This window comes from Budorcas taxicolor, chromosome 14 (genome assembly GCF_023091745.1).
Source record: "Budorcas taxicolor isolate Tak-1 chromosome 14, Takin1.1, whole genome shotgun sequence".
In the NCBI taxonomy this organism is placed as follows: domain Eukaryota; kingdom Metazoa; phylum Chordata; class Mammalia; order Artiodactyla; family Bovidae; genus Budorcas; species Budorcas taxicolor.
In genome coordinates, this window is record NC_068923.1 from 40,362,156 (window position 1) to 40,387,936 (window position 25,781).

Consider the following 25,781-nt stretch of genomic DNA (forward strand, 5'->3'; position numbering starts at 1 on the left):
ATCCTGAATGCACCTAAATCGCCAACACTCCCTGCAGCTATTGTAACTTGTTCCAGCTATGAGATGAATCTGTTCGATTCTTGTTAAACTGCCACACTGACGGGAGAATTGCTGCTCTAACACATGGATTACTTTTCAAATGAGGCCATTGGTGGGTGCCTCATACGTCAGGCTCTTCCTCTCTGCCCTCTTGGTATTTTAGAATCTTCTTGCCTTTCTTTCAAAAGCTGATTTTAGGGGCATCTTTGGAAAGAGCTGATCTTTTGTTCCTAAAATAGGGCATGAAGCCCTAGGGAAAATGTTAAAGTGATTACATCACTAAATACAAATTTTTAAAATTTCCTTAAGAGCAGGCTGTCTTTTACATGTGAAGTGTCATTCTACCCCCTCCTGCCTCCTCTCCCCAGGGTCCCCCTAGGCTGAGAGACTTTTCCATGAGTAGTAGGACTTAAAATTTTTTTTTTTTTCTTGTTTGCACAGAGGCGCTGGATGACAGACTCAAGGCTGAAAGGAGCAAAGGGGTGCATGGTCTCCCAGTTGGTCCCCAACTGGAAACACCCCAGTGGCAGCACCACTGACTCCTCAATCTGCTGAGCAAATGCTGCACGGACGTTGACTTTTTTTCTTTATTTATTTATCATGAAACAGCCACTCAGCATGTTCTCTCTAGAGCTCAGTACTTGGAGGTAGAATCTGACAACTGGAAGGATCTGCGTTGTGGGTGTGGTGGAGACTTCTGTCTTGAGGGATGACAGGGGCCTTGGACAGTGACTGAGTCTAGGGACTCACAGTTTACCACCAGAAACTGGCACTGTGGTCCTACCCATCACCTCTGGGGCATCTGTGGAAGGAAGGAGTCAGACCGCAGAGGGCTCGGGGCCCTGCCCCACTCTGGGGCAGCAGGGTGGCCATGGGTCCCCACTATGATGTTGAGGACAGACACTGGGCAAGGTACTGGTGGAACAAGGTGCTCTCTGACTGGGTATTGGGCACACCTCAAAGGGAGCGCACACTCTGATGGCTGGGGAAAACTGGGCTAACCAGAGACTACACAGTTCTACACAGTGACTTGATAAAAAAACACAGAGAACAGAACCGTCACGACCCTCTACGTGTTCAACAGAGCCACTTTTTCTAGCAAAGTAATTATTGTGCCTGAAAGTGGCTCAATGGTAAAGAATCTACCTGCCAAGGCAGGAGACACAAGAGATGTGGGTTTGATCCCTGGTTCAGGAAGATCCCCTGGAGTAGGAAATGGCAAGCCACTCCAGTGTTCTTGCCTGGAGAACCCCATGGACAGAGGAGCCTGGGGCTACAGTCCATGCGGTCGCACAGTGTTGGACCCAATTGAGCGATTAAGCAAGCATACTTAATGACTGCACTTGGGAATGTTTTTCAGTTTTGGAAAGACACCAAAAAAAGAGTCTCTTTTTTGGGCATAGGGGGAGGGAATCTGGAATGGGTCCTGGGAACGGCATTTTCAAGCACAAACCAAGGTACCACACTGTAAAAATTTAATGGTTACAGGAATTAAAGGCCAAATAAAATTTTTCTTGTGTGCATGCATGAGCGACATAGAGAGATAGAACCAAGGAAGAGGTGGGGAGTGAGGCTGGGGAAGGAGGAAGGACAAGGAAAAGGAGGAGGAGGGGCAGAAAAGAAGGAGAAATGTATCTTTTCTGTAACAGTATCATTAGTCTTCTGACTTGGCAAATAACTCCATTTTTTAGGAAATTCCACCAGGAACCTGAAGAGCAGACCATGCCTACATTTTCATCTGAAATATTACTTCCTTCACCCTACATTCATTCATTTTGTGAAACTGAAAAGAGAGATTCATAGGGTTGGTATTGGGTTGGTTGCCCAGAAGACAGAAGCTTCTGATTCACATTTTTTCTTCTGACTACACAGGCTTTAGCAAACAGAGATCTGTTTGTTTTCACAATGCTTCGTGGCCTCATAAACCCGTCATCAGCACTTGCCTTTCAGTTAAACCTCAGCTATATTGGGCACTCCACTCATCTATAAATGGACTTCCCAGTTTCAAGCCTCATTAATCCCACCCTGTGCAGCCAGCTCTCCTTAATCCTCTCCCTCCTTCCAGTGCATGACGGTTTCCTCTTTTTGCAGTTATTCTGCTCACTCCACCTAGATGGCATACTTTTTTCTTCAACATCAAATTAGATGAAGTCCTATTTTTAAAGGCTTCTCCTAACACTGATTTCTTGCAGAAAGCCTTTAGAGGTGCAAACTAAAGCCAAACTAATTCTTAACTATTTCACTTGCTATGTTCATTCTATCAAGAAATACACATTTTTAAACAGTGAAATATTACTACAAGTTTTATCATGAAAGCAGCAGTCTCTTACTTAAGTTTTCCCCAGTCTTGAGTTCAGTCCCCAGCTAACTGCTTTAAACATATTTTCTCATTTTTACCTGCTTCCATCTAAATAATATATTTATATTGCTATCTCTTGATTTATTAATTCTAGACTTTATCACTCATTTTCTACCAGGGAAGGGAACAAATTTGATGTCTTCTTTTTCTTCTTCTCCATCTAGCAATTCAGCTCATTTCACAAACCTTTCACACATTTGAGTAAACTCCCATTTGAGTTTCATTGAGCTGTAACAAATATACTTCGTTTCACATGCAGCATATATAAATTCTGCCTCCTTTCCTTTGGCTTGATTTTCTAACGCCCTTAACACTGCTTCTTCTTTACAGCCCAGAAAGCGTGCTATAAAATCTCTTGATACTATGCTACCTTTTGCCAGAAACATCATATAAGCTCTTTCTCTGAAGATACCCTACAGCAGCCATCTGCTTTGCTCTGCTCTGAACTGGGTGGTGTCTGGGTTTGCTGGACCACTGTCATCAAGGAACTTCTCTTGACCTCTGCCCAGTATAAGGCTCCCTAATTACTCAATTCTAATCTGAATAAAGGAGTATTTGTGTTCCTGAGAAAGGACACACACTGCAGGTAAAACTGAATTTCTAAAAATATCTGGTTATTCTTTTTTTAAAAATTTCATTGAAGTACAGTTGATCTACAATGTTGCATTAATTTTTTTCTGTATAGCAAAGTGATTCAGTTCTACATATATATATATATATATATATATATATATATATATGTTCTTTTCCATTATGGTTTATCACAAGATATTGAATATAGTTGTCTGTAGGATCCTGCTGTTTGTCCATCCTATATATAATAGTTTTCATCTGCTAATCCCAACAACCCAACCTTCCCTTCCCCTAATCACCCCCCCCCCCCCCCACCCCACTCCATGGACAACCACAAATTTGCTCTCTATGTCTGTGTCTGCTTCTGTTTCATAGATACATTTGTGTCGTTTTTTTAGATTCCACAGATAAGTGATATCATACGGTACTGGTCATTCTCTTTTTTACTTATCTGAAGTTGTTCTTACACTTGATTGAAGACTTGACTATGTACACTATTCTAGCCAGTGAATAATTTCTAGGTAAGCTTTTGAACAGCAAAGAGCTCAAACCAGTCCATCCTAAAGGAAATAAGCTTTGAACATTCACTGGAAGGACTGATGCTGAAGCTAAAGCTCCAATACTTTAGCCACCTGATGTGAAAACCTGACTTGTTGGAAAAGACCCTGATGCTGGAAAAGACTGAGGTCAGGAGAAGAAGTGGGTGACAGAGGATGAGGTGACTGGATGGCATCACTGACTCAATAGACATGAATTCGAGCAAACTCCAGGAGATAGTGAAGGACAGGGAAGCCTGGCCTTGCTGCAGTCCATAGAGTCACAAAGAGTCAGCTACAACTTAGCAACTGAACAACAACAGGTTTGGTTTCTTTTGGATCTTCTTTCCCCAGCTTGTGGACGGCTACTTTCTGTGTTCTTACATGGTCTTTCTTTTGTGTGCTCAGACATTCCTGTGCATCCAAATTTCCTTTTCTAATAAAGATACTAGTCATATCAGATTAGGGCTCACCCTAATGGCCTCATTTTAACTTCATCTCCTTAAAGGTCCTATTTCCTAGTACAATCATATTCGTCGGAATAGGAATTCAAAGTATAAGTTTGAGGGGACACAGTTCAATGTGTAACATTAATGCAGATTCAGGTTAAAACTAGACCCAGCTGAGAAAGCCAACAACAGATGGCAGGGGGTCAGTACGCCAGTAAATCTATGGCAGCAAAACAAAACACAGTCATGGAAAAAATCAGAAAGAGATACACGTTTAACATGTGGACAAAACATGATACAAGATAAGCCTAAGCAAGGTTAGGTAAGTAACTATGGGCAAACACAGACACTGGCAGAAGTCCCAGAGTTGTTTGTACCTTGAAAGGTCCTGACTCCAAATTGACAGAGGGCAAGTGATCCAAGACTATTCCAGGCCAAGTTTCCACATTAAGTCAGAGTTAGAATGAATTGATAACAGTGGTTCATTAGTAAAATGTATACCTTTTTACCTAATTGTCTAAGACATGTTTGTTAGTTAACTATTTTAGGAATTCCAGATCTGATTTTTTAGAGATAAAGTCAGCTTACTTAAATCTTGGCTAAAACATGCCTATACGTTACACTGTGATGAAAGGACATGGGTAGCAGTGTCCTCTGCCTTTGAGAGAATATAGCAGGGTAGAGGGGCAGCCCCCTGAGTGCTGAGCTGAAGTCATGAAACCCAAGCAAACACCATAGGAAGTGCAATGCTCCCACAGCAAACTGATTTTAATAAAATCTCTTGGGAAATTAGTAGCATTGACAAAGCAATCTCATGCTGGTTCCTAGTGCATTTTAATCAGATCTCCAGTTTTTCAAGTTCGAACATAAAAATAAAGGAAAACATCTGACATTTCCTATTGGGAAATAAACGAACACCAATCAAATGAAAAAAGCAAAGTCTGTTTATTCAGAGCTTGCTGGAGCAAGGGAGTCTGCCACCATCACCTGTGTCTGGGCAGAGACATGGGAAAACTTTCTAGCGAAAAAGAGAAGGTTTCAGGGAGGATTGATCAGAGGCTGTTGGCCTGGGGAAGCTGTAGGCAGGCTTAACAGAAATGAAGTCGCTCAGTTGTGCCCGACTCTTTGCAACCCCATAGACTGTAGCCTACCAGGCTCCTCCGTCCATGGGATTTTCCAGGCAATAGTACTGGAGTGGGTTGCCATTTCCTTCTCTAGGGGATCTTCCAACCCAGGGATCTAACTTGGATCTCCCGCATTGTAGACAGACACTTTACTGTCTGAGCCTGTTCTAGAGATTGGTTGTTGTTCAGTCTCTAAGTCATGTCTGATTCTTTGCTCGCCAGGCTTCTCTGTCCATAGAATTTCTCAGACAATAACACTGGAGTGGGTTGCCATTTCCTTCTTCAGGGAATCTTCCCAACCCAGGATCAAACATGGCAGGGAGATCCCTAACCACTGAGCCACCAGGGAAGCCCTAGTGATTGGTTGTGTGCGTTAGTCACTCGGTTGTGTCTGACTCTTTGCAACCCTACAGCTCCTCTGTCCATGGATTTCTCCAGGCAAGAATACTGGAGTGGGTAGCCATTTCCTTCTCCAGGGGATCTTCCCAACCCAAGGATCAAACCTGGGTCTCCTGCATTACAGGTAGATTCTTTATTGTCTGAGCCACTAGTGATTGGTTAGGGGAGCATATTTGACTTTCTCTGGTTGGTGCTAAGTTGGAAATGGGGACACAGATTAGGAGAGCTGCCAGTTATTAATCAAGTCCTGGATATTTGGGCAGAATGATAACAGAAATTACTGTTCAGCTTCCAGGATTGTCACTGGAGATAATAATCTGGCTTGCTGTCAGTCTGGTTCACAGTAGGCTGGCTTCCTGGGTTATTTATTGTAGAAAAGGGGTTGGTTTCCCTGGCAGTTTGCTGCAGATGGTGGGTTGATTCCATTTCTATAAATGGCTTCGCCATCGCCATTCGGTATATTCAGTAGCTCATTTTCTTTACTGAAGGAAAAGGACGACATAAAGTATCGGGCACAGGGCAAGAGAAGAGTCTCGGAGGACTGAGCTTCATTCTTTCTAAAGAGTGGGAGGAAAAGAGTTTCTTCTCCTCGAAACAAGGAGAAAAGGTACTCCAGGTTGCCAGGAGAGACAGCCAGCCCAAGGTCTTCAAGGACTCAGAGAGCCCTCTGCTCTAGTCCAGACTGGCAGGGACACCAGCCGACGTCTGCAGTCAGGAGAAGGTAAAAGGGGAAATAACATTCTGTCATCCCGTCTCTGCTCTGCCTACAAGGAACAGTGCACCAGGCTGCGTCCTGAGGGAGTAAAAACCCCAAAGTCCTTAATCTCAAGGGGCTGCAAATCAGAGAGACGCTCTGTTTATATAAAACAAACCACTGATAAACAGATAAGCACATGATCTATCATGTACATGTACATGTATCTTTAACACATCAATCAGCACATATGTATGTTAAGATACGGATCATGACCTACTTGACCACAAATTTTCAAACTGCAAATGTTGTACTAACCTCCAGATGTGGCTTGCAATGGAGTGCCCTGGACTGTAAGTCAAACACTGTACTGGAAGGAGGATCAGAGACAAAGCCAATTTTTAGGCATTTGTAAAAAACTGAAAAAGGGGCTTCCCCGGTGGCTCAGTGGTAAAGAATCCACCTGCAATGTAGGAGACGTGAGTGTGATCCCTGGGTTGGGAAGATCCTCTGGAGGAGGACATGGCAACCCACTCCAGTATTCTTGCCTGGAGAATCCCATGGACAGAGGAGTCTGCATCTGGAGGGTGAAATCTTAAGCACTGGACTGCCAGAAAGGTCCTTCAAAGAATTTCAAATATGTCATCTTTTTGGTATGTTGCCATAACTGCCATCACATGCCCTTCTCTAACCTTAGCAGAGTGTCGGCTTTCAGTAAGGGCTCACATTTAAACCCACATGGAAACATCCTTGATGGTGGGGTTTTGTTGTGTTTGCTTTTGCACCTTGTAGGAGAGGAGGAGCTGAGGCAATTATTTCGCATTTGGAGAGAAAGAAACTTAGTCTCAGGCGGGCGAAATGACTTTTCCAAGGAGTCAGAGCAGGGAGCAAAGCTAACCTGCTTCTGAAGTTTCCCTTTAAATCACACAGCCATCAAATTCTGTAAATTCTCTGCACTCCCATGGTCATTTTGTTGTCATTTTTAGTGAAAAACCTTTGGAATTCAAAAGTGTAAAGTCTGATCTAGAAAAACAGGATTAAACTATTATATTAATCTTTAGGAACTGCTTTCAGAACTTCTTTCTACTATGATACTTACTTTCCTATAAAATTGATAATCCTCTTACTTTACAGCTTAATTTCACTGTAAATCTGACACTTCTGCTTCTGTCTCACTCCATTTTATTTCAAAAGCAGTTCAGTGAAAATATTTCAAATACTGAATCACACAGATACAAATATTGAACCACTAATGTACTCCCATATTAGTTTTTAATTTTGTCCAGGTGGCATTATTCATACACAATGGACTTCTTAATTAATAAAAGCCATAGTCTGAGGGAATGCCAGGAAGAGTATCATTTTAATCAGTCATTCTGAGGCAGTGTCACGCCACTGGCAGGTTTTACTGGGCGCTTCTCCAACTGTAAGAAAGCTACAGTATGAAGGAAAACTTATCTGTGATGCTATGTATTTATATCAGAGCAAGGACTTTGAAAATCTCAGAAACAGGATGCAAGAATTTCCCCCTTTTCCAGTGATGAATGCACAGTTAGGTAGCAGGGAATAAAACAGAAAAGGGTTATTTTGAACAATGGTTTTCAGTTGCTATTGGCTCTCATTGCTTTTTCTATGTTATGACAGTGATTTCAATGCATGCATGTTCACATCTAAATAAATCTGATCAAAAAATTAATCTTAAAAAAAAGGAGCAAAATTCTTAAGTAGGGTGGCTTTTATCTTACTGGAAGAGATTTCTTTTCCCTTTTCTATTTATAATCTAGAAACACATTAATCCATTTTTGTTTCAATTTCTATGTTAAACACCTCCAAGCCACTTAGGGTTTTCATATTTGTTATTTGGGCAAAAAATTACTCAGTTTTAATGAACATATACCTAAAAGAAAGAACTCTACTGGGCTGTTTTTCTCTCAATTTTTTTTCACGGAGCTACACAGCCTCTTAACACCCCTGGTGCACAGAATTGCCAAATTGCCAGCTACACATTAAGGTGAACAATGACAATTCAACACTATGGAAAAACATAGATGATACATTTTGCTGAACATTGTCCTGTGCCTTCAACAAAATTGCACTCTGCAGCTCACTGGAACATACAATGAGAATAATTTAAATGAAAATGTGCAATGCATGGCAGTTAACTGTTACCTAAGAGTGAGAATCTGGGTAATTATTCTAAAAGGATCTTGGCCAAACACGGCAGCTATCCCATCTAAAAGTTTTCCAGCTTATGGTATGAATGCCTGGGTGATGATTCATGATGCATAATAGTCACGTCTGTGACTTGAAAACAGAAGAAAATCTTGACGAGCACATGTTTGCCAACTAAGTGGTCTTGGTCCCTGGGTTCCCTCACATAGAGGGTTCTGCCTAGTCACAGTCATCATTGGCAAATGGTCACTTGAAACTACTTTTTTTTTTTTTTTAAAGTCGCAACATGTACAATATTAACATTTCTGCAAATAAAGGTAGTTTGCAAAGTCAAGCTAACTTTACAATCACAAAGCACAGGCTAACAGATTGTATGCTGCTGCGGACCCTGTGGTTAATGCCCAGGACTGGCTTTTCTTTTCCCCTTAGTGAAGCAGAGCTTGAAACAGGCAGGGCTGAAATCAAGCCCAGAGAAATGGAATTTTGAAATAAAGACTTAATTGGCTAAAAGAGTAACATGAGACCCAAGAGCAGACCTCAGTGACTTAGAGGGCACAGTCGCAGGGACCTGAGGAAAGGGAGATCTCAGTCCCAGTCTCAACTCTGGCTTATTTTTTTGGCTGCACCGTGTGCCATGCAAGCTCTTAGTTGCAGCATGTAGGATCTACTTCCCTGACCAGGGGTCAAACTTATGCCCCCTGCACTGGGAGCATAGAGTCTTAGCCACTGGACCTCCAAGGAAGTCCCCTAGCCCTGACTTATTAAATATAAGACCTTGGGCAAATTTCTTAATTTCTCTAGTCCTTATTTACTCAAATATAAGTGGGTACAATATTACCCATCTTAAAGAGTAAAGGTTAGAAATATTATATACAACAGTGCTCAGCACATGGATTACAGATAAGATTTCATATAGGTTAGCTGTTATGTTGTTATTTCAATAGTATATAAAATTTCAAAATTGACTCTCTGATATTTCTTAGAAACTAGAAAATATTTCCCTATGAAAACAAGTTAATACATAAATTAAAATTATAGATCATCACAATAACTAATGTTTATGGAGCACTTCCTACTTGTTAAATAAACAGCCATGGAACAAGCGCTGTTTCCACAGCCACTTTGCACAATGAAAGGGAAGCATGAAGAAGTGTTGTTCACTGTCACAGAGCTAGTAGGGAATGAGATCAAAAATTCAAAACCAGGGAGTGTGGCTATGGAGGAGATGCTCTAAACTGCTTCATTGTATTGCTATCCACAGAGGACTAGATATATATAATATTCTATTATATGTAAAAATGAATATTACTCAGCCACAGAAAAGAGTAAAAATTCTGACATTTGCAGCAACATGTATGGACCTAGAAAGTATTATACATAGTAAAATAAATCAGACAGAGAAAGATAAATACTCTGTGTTATCACTTATGTGTGGAACATAAAAAAAAGAAATGAATATAACAAAACAGAAACAGACTCACAGATGCAGAAAACAAACTAATGGTTACCACCAGGGAGAGGGGAGGAAGAGGGGCAAGATGGGATATGGCATCAAGAGACACAAACCACTGTGTATAAAATAGACAGGCAACAAGGATTACTGTAGAGCATAAGGAATTATAGCCATTATCCTGTAATAACTTAATGGAGTCAAACTGTAAAAATATTGAATCACTATATTGTATACTTGAAGCTAACATAATATTGTAAATATACTTCCATAGAAAACAAAACAAACAAAACCAGACAGTATGCCTAGGGAGCGGATGCTCTAACCTCACTGTATTACCTGAATGCAGGTTAATTAAGTTAGGTATTCATCAACCTCCAGAAACCTGTTTATATTTTTAACATACTTGAACTACAATGTATATATCACAGCTTCCCATTTTTTAACATATTTATTGAGACATAACTCACATACCAGAAAATTCACTCAATTAACTTTTTACAACCCAGTAGGTTTCAATATATTCTCAGAGTCATGAGCCATAAACAAGGTCTAATTTTAGGCCATTTCTATAACTCCTTACGCATGAGCAATCACTCACCCTCAGGCCCTCTTCCTGGCTATCACCAATCTACTTCCTTTCTCTATTGATTTGTCTGTCTGGACAGTTCACATGGGGGCTTCCCTGATGGTTCAGCAGGTAAAAATATGCCTGCAGTGCAGGAGACACAGGAGACATGGGTTCAGCCCCTAGGTTGGGAAGATCCCCTGGAGAAGGAAATGGCAACCCACTCCAGTATTCTTGCCTGAAAAATCCCATGGACAGAGGAGCCTGGTGGGCTATAATCTGTGGGGTTGCAAAGGGTCAGACATGACTGAGTCACACACACACACACACACACACACACACACACACAGTTCAAATAGGTAGCATCATGTCATACGCAGTTCATTTATGTACCACGAATCTTGGTACTTCTTCCTCTTTTATTGCCATGGTGTAATGTATCATACTTTGTTTATTCTTTCATTCATCATTTAGATGGACCTTTGGGTTACTTCTACTTTTTTATACTCTAAATAATGCTCCTCTGAACACTTAGGTGCACATTTCCATAGGAATATATGTTTGCATTTCTCTTGGGTATACACCTAGGAGTAGAATTGCTAGGCTGTAACTCTGTGTTTAATGTTTTGAGGAACTGCTAACCACTGTCAAAACGGCTGCACCCCTTTGCATTCCCATCAGCAAGGGCATGGGGGCAAGATATTATCTCAGCTCAGTTACATCAGATGTCTGAAAGGGTTGAAGCCATTTGTTGCTCAGATCACTCCTACATTTGGAACCTGCGAGATCTCATGGGGTAGGCCAACCTTTGTGGTCTCACCCTGGAAGGCACTTTCATATGATGTGATAATGGACTGGACTCTTTATTATTAGTGACAATGTGGTCTAGTAAATTTCTGTGTCTGTTAAATGCTAGGATCCTTTTGTTAGAAGGGACTGGTCTGTGGTCAAAATTCAGGGGCTGGCTTCAGATAATATTTTAAGAACTTTATCTAGTCTTGGTTTCCAGTTCTTGGCAAAACCTTCCAAATCCATGAAATTTCTTGAATAAGTGGAGCGACCTTTGTCATTCCCTGGTGGCTCAGATGGTAAAGAATCTGCCTGGAATGAGGAGACCTGGGTTCGATCCCTAGGTTGGGAAGATCCCCTAGAGAAGGAAATGGCAACCCACTCCAGTATTTTTGCCTGGAGCATTCCATGGACAGAGAGTTGGACATGACTGAGAGACTAACACTCTCTCACTCTGCCATTCATAAAGAGTCTCAAAAGAGCACACTTGAATTTATGCTAAGGAGGAGACTTAGTGTGGGGCACCAGATGGCCGCAGGAAGGGGCTGGTCACCAGAAAGAAAACGTGACTAGGTTGGAACTTTCAGCTCCACCCATCACTGGGAGGGACACGGGTGCTGCTGATTAAGCTCCATAAACACTGGTGAACCACAAGATCTGATACATTTGTGGGTGGGTGCCCCACTCCAGTACTCTTGCCTGGAAAATCCCATGGACGGAGGAGCCTGGTGGGCTGCAGTCCATGAGGTCACGAAGAGTCAGACATGACTGGGCGACTTCACTTTCACTTTTCACTTTCATGCATTGGAGAAGGAAATGGCAACCCACTCCAGTGTTCTTGCCTGGAGAATCCCAGGGACGGGGGAGCCTGGGGGGCTGCTGTCTATGGGGTTGCACAGAGTCGCACACGACTGACACGACTTAGCAGCAGCAGCAGTGCCTGTCCACAGGCCAGGAGGGGGCATACCCCAGTTCCACGAGGACAGAAGTTCCTGCACTTGGATCCTTCCCCTTCCACACCTCACCTTGTCTATCTCTCCATCTGCTGTTCATCTGTTTCCTTGATAATATCCTTTATAATAAACTTTCAACCACAAGTAAATGTCCTGAGTTCTGTGAGCCACACTACACAAAACTCTTTGGGGTGCTCGGCAAGTTTTAAGAGTGTAAAGGGGTCGTAGATTGAAAATTCTGAAAGCTGTTCTTCACCAAATTTCTCTCTTCACCATCTAACCTGAATTCTTGTCTGATGGGATGAAAAGATTTGCTTTGCGCTGTTTTCTGCATATGCCCCGGAAAGAAAATCTATCTCCACCCGGACATTCCTTTGCTTGAGATTCTGTCTCTGAATTTTGAGGAGGAAACAGACAAGGACTGGGGAATGTTGATACTCACCTTCACTAACTCGGTGTAGCCAGTCTCCTTGGGGGTCCACCATGGCTGGGCTTTCAGTCCCTGCACGTTGTACAGTGAGCGCTGCCACACGGAGGCAAAGTGGCCCCTCTGGTGCCCCAGCTCGTACCACCTATATGCCTGGAAAATCAGAAAGATTGAACTCCAAATGAGGCAGTCTTAGTATAAATAACCTTACAACTACAGTCACTAAAAACACGTTTTGACTTTATGACAGTAAATAAAGAGCTTGCTAGTCAAGTGCCCCAAACTGTTAAACACTGGCAAAAATACTGTTATTTGATTGGGTTTTCGATTAGGACCTATTATTTTAAATAAATGTGTGTATTTTATTTTCACTCCTAGGCCACAAGCTCTCTGAACACAGGACTCACACTGCACTCAGTCTGATCCTCAGAGTGTCCAGCAGAGTCTAGGACTTTGTTCAACGGATAAATCATTGAAGACACAAAAGGGGACTATGTTTATATTTTAGTTTTCATTTCTTAAATTCTATTTCTATGTTTCCTTTGAGTGTATTTTCACCATTTTTTTTTTAAACAGATATCTGCTTTTACTGATTTGGGATGCTAAAAAGGACAGCATTCCGCTCCCCCCCCACCCGCCCCCCCCACCATGCCTGGTGGCATGCAGGAGCTTAGTTCCCAGACCAGGGATTGAAGCTGTGTGTCGCCTGCAGTGGAAGCGTGGTGTCCGAACTGCTGGACTGCTAGGCAAGCCCTGGACAGCATCTTCTTTTCACATGAACAGTGTTCCCTGTTCACATGAAGAAGACGACTGCCCCAAGGGAATGGAGTATTAACCCTCCATTAAAGAAGCAGACGAAAGAAAATAATATTCTGAGTTGGCAATAAACAGAGTGATAATCCACATTAGATTTTTTAAGAAGGGAAATTTTGTTCCGAGTAATTTTTATCGCTGCCATAAGGGATAACATTCGCGGCTGTAGGCTGCAACACGACACAACCTGACTCCAAGGAGACTAACTAGTCTTTTCAGGGACAGCTGGCTGCAGTCTGCTGCTCCAGGCGCCCCCTTCAAACGACACCTGAACCACATCCTCTCCTGGGGGCCCTCCCCACACAGCCCTGCACCCAGCACCCCCATTGTCTTTAGACTGGAAGACAATTCTAGGATTGTGCTTAATGGTCCTCCCTCCCCATTATCTGAATTCTGATCTAATGATTGCTTTTGAAGAGTGATTTCAAATACACATCTTGATCAACGAAAACAGGCAGTTAGTATCAAGCAGATTAAGAAGACAAGAATATTTTCATCAAACTCCATCTTACTTTAGATGTAATAAATAATAACTCTTAAATGTCTCTAAAAATTCATAGGCCAACATTTCATTTGTTAGAAAAATTGAGAACCATCTCTATTTTCAGTAACACTTTTTAGCTCACTACTAGCTTTTGCACAAGAACTTTCATTTCATCTTTTCTATAACTCCAAATAGTTCCATTTTACAAATGCTCAAACTGAGATTTAAAAAGACTAAACATGATGAACAATCGCCCAGGGCATCTGGCAACTTATTCCACTCTCTCTGTCTCTCTATCATTTAAAAAGATACTACCACAAGTGATCTTCTTATGTAGTTATCTTTCTCAATATTATACCAAATTAAGAATATATGTACTAATCACTCATATGTTTTCCTTGAAAGACATGTAAGTGGTAACCATAAAGTAATTTCTTTAAACATGGCTCACAGTAGTCTGATTTTTAAAATACAGCATTTTACCTTTGAAATTAAATTGACTATTTTAGTTATTTTTGTCCAATTTAAATTTAGTTAATTTTTCAGTGTTAAAGTGAACAACCATATAATTACAACAGACGATTTTTGGAAATTCTTACTATTTTTTTTAATCATCAGAAATTCATTTTAAGGACATAGTGTTAGAATAGTGAGAAAGAAATTACTGGAGTTAGAGTCTTAGATTTCAGTCCTGGACTAAACACTCAGCATGCTGGATGCCTGGGCAAGACATTGTATTTATAGGGCATGTTCAAGTATCTGTAAGAGCTTTTCTGACACTCAAAGTTGGTACTAGTGCATCAAACATGGCCCTTGACCTTATACCCCTCTGCCATTTAATTTTTTTTAGCTGCTCAGCTCAGAGGATCTTAGCTCCCCTATCAGGGATTAACCCATGCCCCTGCAGTCGAAGTGCAGAGTTTTAACCACTGGACAGCCAAGGAAGTCCTCTCTCTCACCACCACCCCCCATTTGACTCTTAGAGAAACAAAACTATGAAATGATATATTAGTAATTTAAAAAAATTATCTCCAGTTATATAGGGGACATAGTGAATTTAGCTAGATTTAAAATTTTTTCATTTTTAATTAGAGTACAGTTGCTTTACAATGTTGTGTTGGTTTCTGCTCTACAACAATGTGAATCAGCTGTAAGTATACAGACATCCCCTTCTTCTTGAGCCTCCCTCCCAGCGCCCACCCCAATTCACCCATCTAGGTCATCACAGAGCACTGAGCTGGGCTCCCCCTGTTAAACAGCTGCTTCCCACTAGCCATCTATTTTATACATGGTGGTGTATATATATCAGCAGTACTCTTCCAGTTCATCCCATCTTCTCCTTTCCTCCGCTGTATTCACAAGTCAGTTCTCTGTGTCTCTATTCCTGTCCTGCAAATAGGTTCATCAGTACCATTTTTCTAGATTCCATATTTATATATGCATTAATGAGGATTCCCTGGTAGCTCAGTGGTAAAGAATCCACCTGCCAATGCAAGAGACTCAGGGTAGATCCCTTAGTTGGAAAGATCCCCTGGAGGAGGAAATGGCACCCCATTAGAGTATTCTTGCCTAGAGAATTCCATGGACAGAGGAGCCTGGTGGGCTACATACAGTCTATGGGGTCAAAAAGAGTCAGACGCAACTGAACAAGAAACACTTTCACCTTACTTTCATATGCTATTTGTTTCTCTGTGGGCTTTTTAAATTCGAGAATTGTGCTATTCCTTGCATTTTAATGATAATTAAGCTGAAAGCACAATCCCATAGGTTCAAATTGCAAGCTCTTAACAATGTGTAGTAGTGAATTGTTTGCCCTTGAAGTGAAGGCTGTTTTCATCTAAGATGTGAGACTAAATCACAGACTTGTTTTATCTGTCTTTGCCCTGGACCATAAGATGTTCAAAGGTAAATTAGTGACGATTACATTTATAGTAATGAGATATGAACATTTATCCAGTGTTAGATACTGTTGCAAAGTCTTTCTTATCCTTCTCTTCAAAGGAGGTACCAGGAATTTACATCTTAAGAGAATGAAGGAACACAAAAGTGACTGCTAATCAGCAATTTCTTCCCCCTTCTTTCTCTTCTTCTTTCATTTCTCATTTTATTCCAGTTGATTGACTGGTAGGTCAGAGGGAGAAGGTACAGATACACAGAAATGGATAAAGAAAACAGTGTTAGTCATCCAAATTTCTGTTACTCCAAATTGGGTCATCTCTTTAGCTGGCAATTACCCCATTACAAAACCCTTTGCTCCAACGAACCCTCAATTGTCCAAATAGTACCAAGTTCTTATTAGCTTTAGAAACCAGAAGTTATGTTACCCTCAGATGTCACCTTATTATTGATATATATATGAAATGCATGGTTACAAAAATCCAGGGTCCCTGACTCTAATGAGAGCCCAGCGTAGGGCCATGTGGCATGGTGCAGGACAGCCTAGCAATGTTGTGTGAACCACAGGAGATGGTGAGAGGTTGGGGATTTTCATTGTATGATGTCATCGTTAAGAAGCCAATACTGAATTCAGAAAAAAGGAATAATGGTAAAAGAAAACATGTGATTTGTTTTAGGTGCTATATTTTCTGTGTCAGTACTGGTCATTATATAGCTATAGATGTTCACCTTAAACTCGGTATTAAATATTTCAGAAAGTAATTATACAATTAACCACCAGGTTCAGTCTGCTTAAGAATCAGTTGGATAAAACTTCATTCTAAAAATAACTACTTTTAAAATTCCAAAATAACATAAATCTAGGCTTCCCTGGTAGCTTAGCTGGTAAAGAATCATTCTGCAATACAGGAGACCCCAGTTTGATTCCTGGGTCGGGAAGATACCCTGGAGAAGGGATAGGCTACTCACTCCAGTATTTTCCCCTGGTGGTTCAGATGGTAAAAATTTCGCCTGCAATGTGGGAGACCTGGGTTCAATCCCCAGGTTAGAAAGATCCCCTGGAGAAGGAAATGGCAACTCACTACAGTATTCTTGCCTGGAGATTCCCATGGACAAAAGAGCCTGGCAGTCCATGGGGTCACAGAGTAGGACACGATTGAGCAGCTAAGCACAGCACACGCAAACTATAAAAATATCTTTAAAGATATTTAAACAATTTCAAGGACATCTCTTCATTTCATAAATTTAAAAATATTTTTTCAAGGCAATATCTGTCTCTATAGATACACACACAGATGTACAAACAGGCACACATATACATGCATACAAACAGACACACACATATGTACACTAATTTAGAGATTATTCAGATACCTTCTTGAAAGAAATTATAAACATCAAATCCCCAAATTTCTTCATAGTAGGAATTGTTAGGCCATTGCAAAAAGTTTAAACCACGTTCAAAAGTTTATGCTCAAAACATTTTTCCAGTTGTAATTGTCTCACAGAAACCATTGCCCTCCCCCTCTTTATCTTCTGTTAAAGAGAACAAAAAGCTCATGAACGCACTATTACCTCTTTGTTTCCGACTCTCTGCATGGCATCCCCCAGGTGAAAATAAAATCTCCCATCATCAGTACCAGGATCCCCAGATTCTATTCCTTCCTGTAGAAAGGACAGTGTTAGTATTTGTGAAAGGATTAGACACTAGACTTCTTAATCCATTGACTTACTAAATCTTTTCTAAGAACCAGAAAACCATTTCAATATTGTTGTTGTTCAGTCTCCTGGTCGTGTCTGACTCTTTGCAAACCCATGGACTGCAGCACCTCAGGCCTCCCTGTCCCTCATCATCTCTCAGAGTTTGCCCAAGTTCATGTCCTTTGCATTGGTGATGCCATCCAGCCATCTCATCCTCTGACACCCTCTTCTGCTCTCATTCTTTCCCAGCATCAGGGACTTTTTCCAATGAGTCGTCTGTTTGCATCAGGTGGTCAAAGTATTAGAGCTTCAGCTTCAGCATCAGTCCTTCCAGTGAATATTCAAGGTTGATCTCCCTTACAATTGACTGGTTTGACCTCCTTGCTGTCCAAGACACTTTCAGGAGTCTTCTCCAGCAACACAGTTTGAAGGCATCAATTTGGCAATTAGGTTACTGGTCCATATTTACAATGCAAAAGCAAAAGGAGGCGATAAAGTTCAATGAAGCAATGCATTCATCATCAATTAACAGTGGAATAGCCCATTAAGTTAACATGATGCTTTGTGAAGTGTCTCTGTGGGAACAATTGTTTCAATATCGCAAAGAATTTCTCTGACTGAGTTTCTATCACATTTATTTTGTTCTTCAGATCTGACCACATGTCATCCAGAGACTTTTTTTCCCCCTGAACCAAAATGTTTAGTTGCTCATAAATGTTTGAAATGATAGGGACCCAACTGCAAGTAATATTTTTTTCCACTCAAGACAAATGTGTCCTCACTTTTCAATGAAATCATTTACAGAACACACGATAGGATTAAAGCCAGTTGGAATCTTTGAAAATATAATTTTATTAAACAACTCCCATCCTAAAACACCCAGCTGATTTCTATCCCCACTGTCTACAAAAGAACTGAAATTTAAATTTATGTAAAAACAAAAAAGAGAGAAATATTAAAGCAAGAGAATGAATTAAGAAAAGTAAAAGAAGCTCAAAGATAAAACATATTTCAATGTCTAAAAGTCTGCATCTTTGAGGCTTCTTCATAAGAAGCCCATTATCTTTTACTTGGGTGAAATTTATGCACATAAGGGTGGAAAATAGCAGCACAGAACAGAGGCATCACTCAGGAGGGCAGAGTTGTGATCCGGGTTCTTCACTGACGGATGCTCAGGTAAACATCCTCGTTCGTTAACTAGCCAACCCTGCCCTCTACTTCCTCATCTCCACGCCAGGAGAGTACTGTTAGGTCCTTATGATGTCAAAGGAAATTTAAGAGGAATATTTTATATCAGAGAAGACTATGTGCCCACAGGATCATGGCATGGCAGCTTGCTGAAGTCCCATGACAGTCAAGACAGGCTGGAGGGTGGGGTGTATGCCCACCTCAAGGGGGCACCACTGCTCAGCTCCTGTGCTGAGATGTCGGTCACATGTTACCTTTCCAGAGAAATCAGAAATTTGCTTGATTATATAAAATCCTTCAGATATTCAACTAAGGCAAGCAATTAAAATTGTTTTTAAGAGAATTATATTGGCCGAATAGAACATGCAAACTACTTGTAATCAGTGGGTCACTATTTGGGAATCTCTGACCAAAGTCATATTAAGGAAATAGATCACAAAAGTGGATCATAAAAGTGCTACTTTTAGTTCATAGGTATATAATCAGCTACCTGGCTGATATGGTAGCACTAGCTAGCGTTACAAGCTACCCCGGTGGTTCAGATGGTGAAGAATCTGCCTGCAATGTGGGAGACCCAGGTTCAATCCCGGTGTCAGGAAGATCTCCAGGAGAAGCGAATGGCTACTCACTCCAGTATTCTTGCCTGGTCTCCAGGACAGAAGAGCCTGGTGGGCCATAGTCCATGGGGTGGCAAAGAGTTGGACACAACTGAGCCACTAACACCTTCACTTTCACTTTTTCAGCTGGTGTTACTATTTAAATGACAAATAAAAAATTCACTTCCTCACTGATATCAGCCACAGTTTAGATGCTCAACAGTCACAAGTGGTTAGTGGCTACCACATGACAAAATACAAATAAAGACCATTTCCTTTATGGCAGAAAGTTCTGTTGGTCAGCCCTGGGCCAGACCACATGTGATCCTGGTGAACTGATGAGGATTCTGTTTTTATGTGAACAAAAAATGACAACACATTTTATTCTGAATCTTTCAAGCTATCAGGCTTTTGGGGATTGGATTTACTCAGTCTGCATTTGTTACCTCATTTTGTGTAGGTTTCCATGAAACCTGTTCAAAGTAGTTTCAATGTATAATTACATTGCAAAAGGAACAGTTAATTCATTATCGACTGGGGAATTTTTGCTGAAACTAATGCCTGTGGCTGGCAATTTGCTATGTAAGTGAAAATTGAAACATCTCCAGTCAATAATGTTTGGGTAACAAAAGACGTATTCATATGTCTCTGATTGATAATGTGTTAATGCATTGTCCATATTTTAAAATATTTTATCAACTAATAACTACTGTAGTTTTAGGAATTTCTTCAAAATCTTTCCCAAATAATTTCTGCTCATAACACTTCTACCTCTGACACCCTCGATTAAGCTGAAGGTTCACACTGCCTGTGAATGTCATCGTCTGAAGGTATATATTTTGGTGTTGAAAAGGATCAGTAGTGCATGCCAGTCAATCTACAATACATAATCAAGGGTGTCCAAATGATTCAAAGGTATCAGAAGAGGGAAAGAGAGGAAGGGAGGGAGTTACCTTTAGATAGGGGATGCTCTCAGCAATCTTGTTCTGTGCCTTCAGGATAAAGCCATAATGTACTTTAGCAAAACCGTCATTAGGTGTCACGCTCAGAACCTAAACTCGAAAATAAATAAATAAATAAATAAATAAAACCTATTGCGATGGACTGTGAATTCTACGAATGTTTTAATTAACTTTGCTGTGCTTGGACTGGATTAGGATGCTATAGCTTAAAATGCAATAGTGGTTTTTTCTCATTGCAATACATTAGGCTTAAATGTTCCCCTCAACTCAAAATGTTCAATGCAAAATGTTCTCCAAGAATGAAGAAATGAATAAAAAAGGCAATGACTATTAAAGCATTGCTCTAACAATGCAAATCAGTAAAATCTCTATCAATTTTATGACTTCAATATTTTTTTAATGATCAGGGAAAGACTGCTTTAAATTAGCTCTATTTAAAGTCAACTCTGAATGATTATCATATATTTCTTTACATATATGTTTTATGGGCTTCTTTGGTGGGTCAGATGGTAAAGAATCTGCTTGGAATGCAGGAGACCTGGGTATGATCCAGGGAAAATCCTGGGTTGAGAAAATCCCCTGGAGGAGGGCACAGCAACCCACTCTAGTAATCTTGCCTGGAGAATTACATGGACAGAGGAACCTACCTATTGGACTACCATCCATGGGGGTCACACAAAGAGTCAGACACGAAAGTGAGTAAGTGAAAGTGACTAACACTTTCACTTATGTATGCAGCTGCTCCAGGACTCTCCTCTCATCTTCATGAAGTCCACATCCCACTAACACACCTGCTACTATGACAGGGGTAGGGGTGGGTGACCAGGACTCAGAGGGACCCACAGGGCTGCCCTCCCTGCTTGATTCTTTATGATCACCTACTGCGCTTACATGGAACAGCAGACTGGTTCCAAATAGGAAAAGGAGTACGTCAAGGCTGTATACTGTCACCCTACTTATTTAACTTCTATGCAGAGTACATCATGAGAAACATTGGACTGGAAGAAACACAAGCTGGAATCAAGATTGCCCAGAGAAATATCAATAACCTCAGATATGCAGATGATACCACCCTTATGGCAGAAAGTGAAGAGGAACTAAAAAGCCTCTTGATGAAAGTGAAAGAGGAGAGTGAAAAAGTTGGCTTAGAGCTCAACATTCAGAAAACTAAGATCATGGCATCCGGTCCCATCATTTCATGGGAAATAGATGGGGAAACAGTGGAAACAGTGTCAGACTTTATTTTTGGGGGCTCCAAAATCACTGCAGATGGTGATTGCAGCCATGAAATTAAAAGAGGCTTCCTCCTTGGAAGAAAAGTTATGACCAACCTAGATAGCATATTGAAAAGCAGACATTACTTTGCCGACTAAGGTCCATCTAGTCAAAGCTATGGTTTTTCCAGTAGTCATGTATGGATGTGAGAGCTGGACTGTGAAGAAGGCTGAGTGCCGAAGAATTGATGCTTTTGAACTGTGGTGTTGGAGAAGACTCTTGAGAGTCCCTTGGACTGCAAGGAGATCCAACCAGTCCATTCTGAAGGAGATCAGCCCTGGGCTTTCTTTGGAAGGAACGATGCTAAAGCTGAAACTCCAGTACTTTGGCCACCTCATGTGAAGAGTTGACTCATTGGAAAAGACCCTGATGCTGGGAGGGAGTCGAGGCAGGAGGAGAAGGGGACGACAGAGGATGAGATGGCTGGATGGCATCACTGACTCGATGGACGTGAATCTGAGTGAACTCTGGGAGGTGCTGATGGACAGGGAGGCCTGGCGTGCTGCGATTCATGGGGTCGCAGAGTCGGACACGACTGAGCGACTGAACTGAACTGAACAGCGCTTACTGCAGTTTACACGCAGTTCATAACAGATGCACAAGTTGTATTATCCTATTGTAATTAGCAAACTCTCAGAAAATGACAAATGGCTTTATAAGATTTCTAAAAAAGTCAAATTGAGATTAATACTAAAAATGTTAACGAGATTCTCTCAGTCTTTATATACACATGCGCGCGCACGCGCGCACACACACACACACACACACACACACACAAGCATAGACAACAAACTGGTTGACATTTCTAGTTCTGCACAAATTTGGCAGGACTCACTACCAGGACTAAAAATATCCTTATAAATAATGTTTCACATGGACATTATTAAAATATCAATTTTTCAGTGAGAGTGAAAATATTATTGACAGTTAAATGAAATTTTGAAAGTATCTGAAATATTTCATCTTAAAACCTATTTTAGAATGTGGACCTTCTAGAATGTCCACCATAGGTTAGTATATCTATACATAAACATACAATTCACAGGTTTTTGCTTGAACATTTTTTACTGAGAGGATGCAATCAAACATGTCTGAAGACTACTACTATGGGCAGTGGGAACCACTGAAGAGCTGAAGCAAGGATGAGGGTCAGATTGGCATTTCGTATTGATGAAGGTCATAAGAAAGCAAGGTTGGGCGGGGTGGATCTATCTTATTTTGCACTAGGGACAACAGGGCCTGAGTTAAATAAGAGGATTTGAAAGATACTGACGACGTTAAAGGGAGAAGGAAATGGCAACCCACTCCAGTACTCTTGACTGGAAAATCCCATGGATGGAGGAGCCTGATGGGCTGCAGTCCATGGGGTCACGAAGAGTCAGACACGACTGAGTGACTTTACTTTGAATTTTCACTTTCATGCATTGGAGAAGGAAATGGCAACCCACTCCAATACTTTTGCCTGGAGAATCCCAGGGACGGGGGAGCCTGGTGGGCTGCTGTCCATGGGGTTGCACAGAGTCAGACACGACTGAAGTGACTTAACAGCAGCAGAGGATGTTAAAAGTAACAGAGATTAGTTCAGTTCAGTTCAGTTCAGTCGCTCAGTCGTGTCCAGCTCTTTGCGACCCCATGAATCACAGCACGCCAGGCCTCCCTGTCCATCACCAACTTCCGGAGTTCACTCAGACTCGCATCCATCGAGTCGGTGATGCCATCCAGCCATCTCATCCTCTGTCGTCCCCTTCTCCTCCTGCCCCCAATCCCTCCCAGCATCAGAGTCTTTTCCAATGAGTCAACTCTTCTCATGAGGTGGCCAAAGTACTGGAGTTTCAGCTTTAGCATCATTCCTTCCAAAGAAATCCCAGGGCTGATCTCCTTCAGAATGGACTGGTTGGATTAGTTACTTGGTATCATACTGTAACCCCTTGATGGCACACTCTGTGTTGTTTCCTTAACCACCATTTCCTGAGCCAGTGCCTGTGGGTTTCAATAAATTAGTGCTAAGTGAATGGATGAGCATGAGGAGTGAAGGGAGGCAAGGGGCAGGAAGATGCTGAACCAAGTGTGGCTCAGGTAATTGATGGTGTTACTAACAAGGAGGAAAAGTGCAGTAAAGTCTCCAAAAGCCAAGGATGCAGCAAGGTCTCTGCAACCACCTTAAAGTCAGTCTTTGCTGGGACCTCCTTGGTGGTTCAGTGGTTAAGAATCTGTGCTTCCATTGCAGGGAGCAAGGGTTCAATATCTGATCCAGGAACTAAAATTCCATGTGCCACTCTATACAGCCAAAAAATACCCCCAAGGATAAGACAGCCAATGCCTCTGAAAGGAGAGTAATTTATGCCATATACCCCAAAAGCTTGTATTCTGTAGTTTCTCTCCAGTTTGGACTTTAACTGAAAAAAGTACAAGATAATGTGTTTTTAAGTTCTTGAGTTTTTTGAATTCCTCTTCCTGTCATAAAGAATACTTTAGAAAGGTTGTGGACTGAAATATATGTATTAGCTAAAAAGTATCACAATTTTAGGTTGAAGGCTTTGATGAACCAAATGTTAGCTAATATTTAAAATCTTTAGGATATGTTAACTATAATAAGGCTTGAATTTGACTTAATTTAAAATAAAGAGAGTGAATGATCAGGCATATTAAAGGCAATTTAGAAATAACATTAGAACTCCATGTTCAAAAAAGACTTTGATTAATTGTTAATAGCAAATTGCTGCCTACTTACCTCTTCATAGACCTTCTTGGCACTGTCATTGTCTCCTATCAAGAGGTATCCAACTCCAAGATCATTCTTTAAGGAAGTATCATCAGGAAATAGTTGAACTAATTTCTGAAGAGTAAGCAAGGATCCTCTCATGTGACCTGATTTGGTGGAAAGAAAACAACAGAAATAAAAATAGCTTTTGTCCACCCTTGTCTTGGCACTACAAATCATAAGAGACTATTCAACAGGGCCTAAAGATCAGTTTAACTCTGACTCTGTATACTGATGGCTAAGTCCCTCTTAGGATTTTATCCTGCAGCTCTAAGGGCATCAGTAACTTCCATAAGTGGGTTTTCCAGGTGGCGCTAGTGGTAAAGAATTCGCCTGCCAATGCAGGGGATACAAGGGATGTCGGTTCAATACCTGGGTAAAGAAGACCCCCTGGAGCAGGAAATGGCAACCCACTCCAGTATTCTTGCCTGGAAAATCCCATGGACAGAGGGGTTTGCAAAAAGAGTCAGACACAACTGAACATACACACACACACACACAACTCCCATAAGTAGATGCTGAATATAATACTGACTACAAATACGTTAAAGACATTCTTATTTTCTAAATCATCAACATTTACCCTTTATGTCAAATTGTCTCTTATGAAAGTTTTGGTTACCCATTCCTTATTTAAAAAATGTTTTACTGGGGTATTTTTGACATTATAATTAACTTTAAAATTATGAATACAGAACAGGCAAATAAGAAGTCTAATAAATTTCAGGGTCTAGCACCTTGGATGAGACGTGAAGAGGCACTGAGGTATTCTGCTTGTCTTCGTCTCTCAGTAATGACCTAGTCCTGGAGCCAAGGAGACATCATGCAGTATTAGGGGACCCTCTGGTGGACAATAGGGTGTTATGCCTACACGAACCATAAAAACCCAGCTTCAACTCATTTTAAAGGCTGTCCAATGGATGTTTAAGATTTAGAGGGGTCAATTGTCATCACTCTTCACCTCAGTTGGAAAGACAAGTTGTAGGGGTTTCCCTGCTGGTCCAGTGGTTACAAATCCACCTTACAGTGCTGGGGACACCAGTTCGTTCCCTGGTCCAGGAAGATCCCACATGTCGTAGAGCAATTAGAGCAACTAAGCCCATATGTCACAACTACTGAGTCCACGTGCTGCAGCTGCGGAAGCCCACGTGCCTGGAGCCCGTGCTCGGCAACGAGAAGCCAATTAAAATAAATGAATTTATATTTAAAAAAAAAGAGAAGCCCCCACTTGCCGCAACTAGAGAAAGCCCGTGTGCAGCCACAAAGACTCAGAGTAGCCAAAATAAATAAATGAATCTTAAAAAGAAAAAAAAGACAAGCTATATAAGGGAAAGATGTGCAAGATGAGAGTGCACATGACAAAATTAATTACCCAAAAGGCTTTGTTGACCAGAAACTGAAAATCAGCCAAGATATGCCAGGACCATCCAAAAGCTAATGTAGCTGGATGCTCTACTAACTGTTAGGCATAGACCACCACCCACTGACTCCACCACCCTCTCTCCATTCACTACTTGCCAGTCTGGGTTGGTGTGCTCAACTATCCATTCCTTCACTGATAAATCTGACTTCA

At 41.2% G+C, this 25,781-nt stretch overlaps 1 protein-coding gene across 1 annotated transcript in view; it reads right to left on the reverse strand.

The window, feature by feature from the left end:
• The window catches only part of ASPH (aspartate beta-hydroxylase), a 185,983-nt gene that overhangs the window by 16,250 nt on the left and 143,952 nt on the right, over positions 1 to 25,781 (reverse strand). The window contains exons 18-21 of the mRNA XM_052651843.1: positions 24,179 to 24,315; positions 20,164 to 20,262; positions 17,301 to 17,390; positions 12,548 to 12,685 (exon numbers count right to left, since the gene is read on the reverse strand). Of these exons, the coding sequence (XP_052507803.1) occupies positions 12,548 to 12,685; positions 17,301 to 17,390; positions 20,164 to 20,262; positions 24,179 to 24,315 (464 nt within the window). The remainder of the gene's footprint in view (positions 1 to 12,547; positions 12,686 to 17,300; positions 17,391 to 20,163; positions 20,263 to 24,178; positions 24,316 to 25,781) is intronic.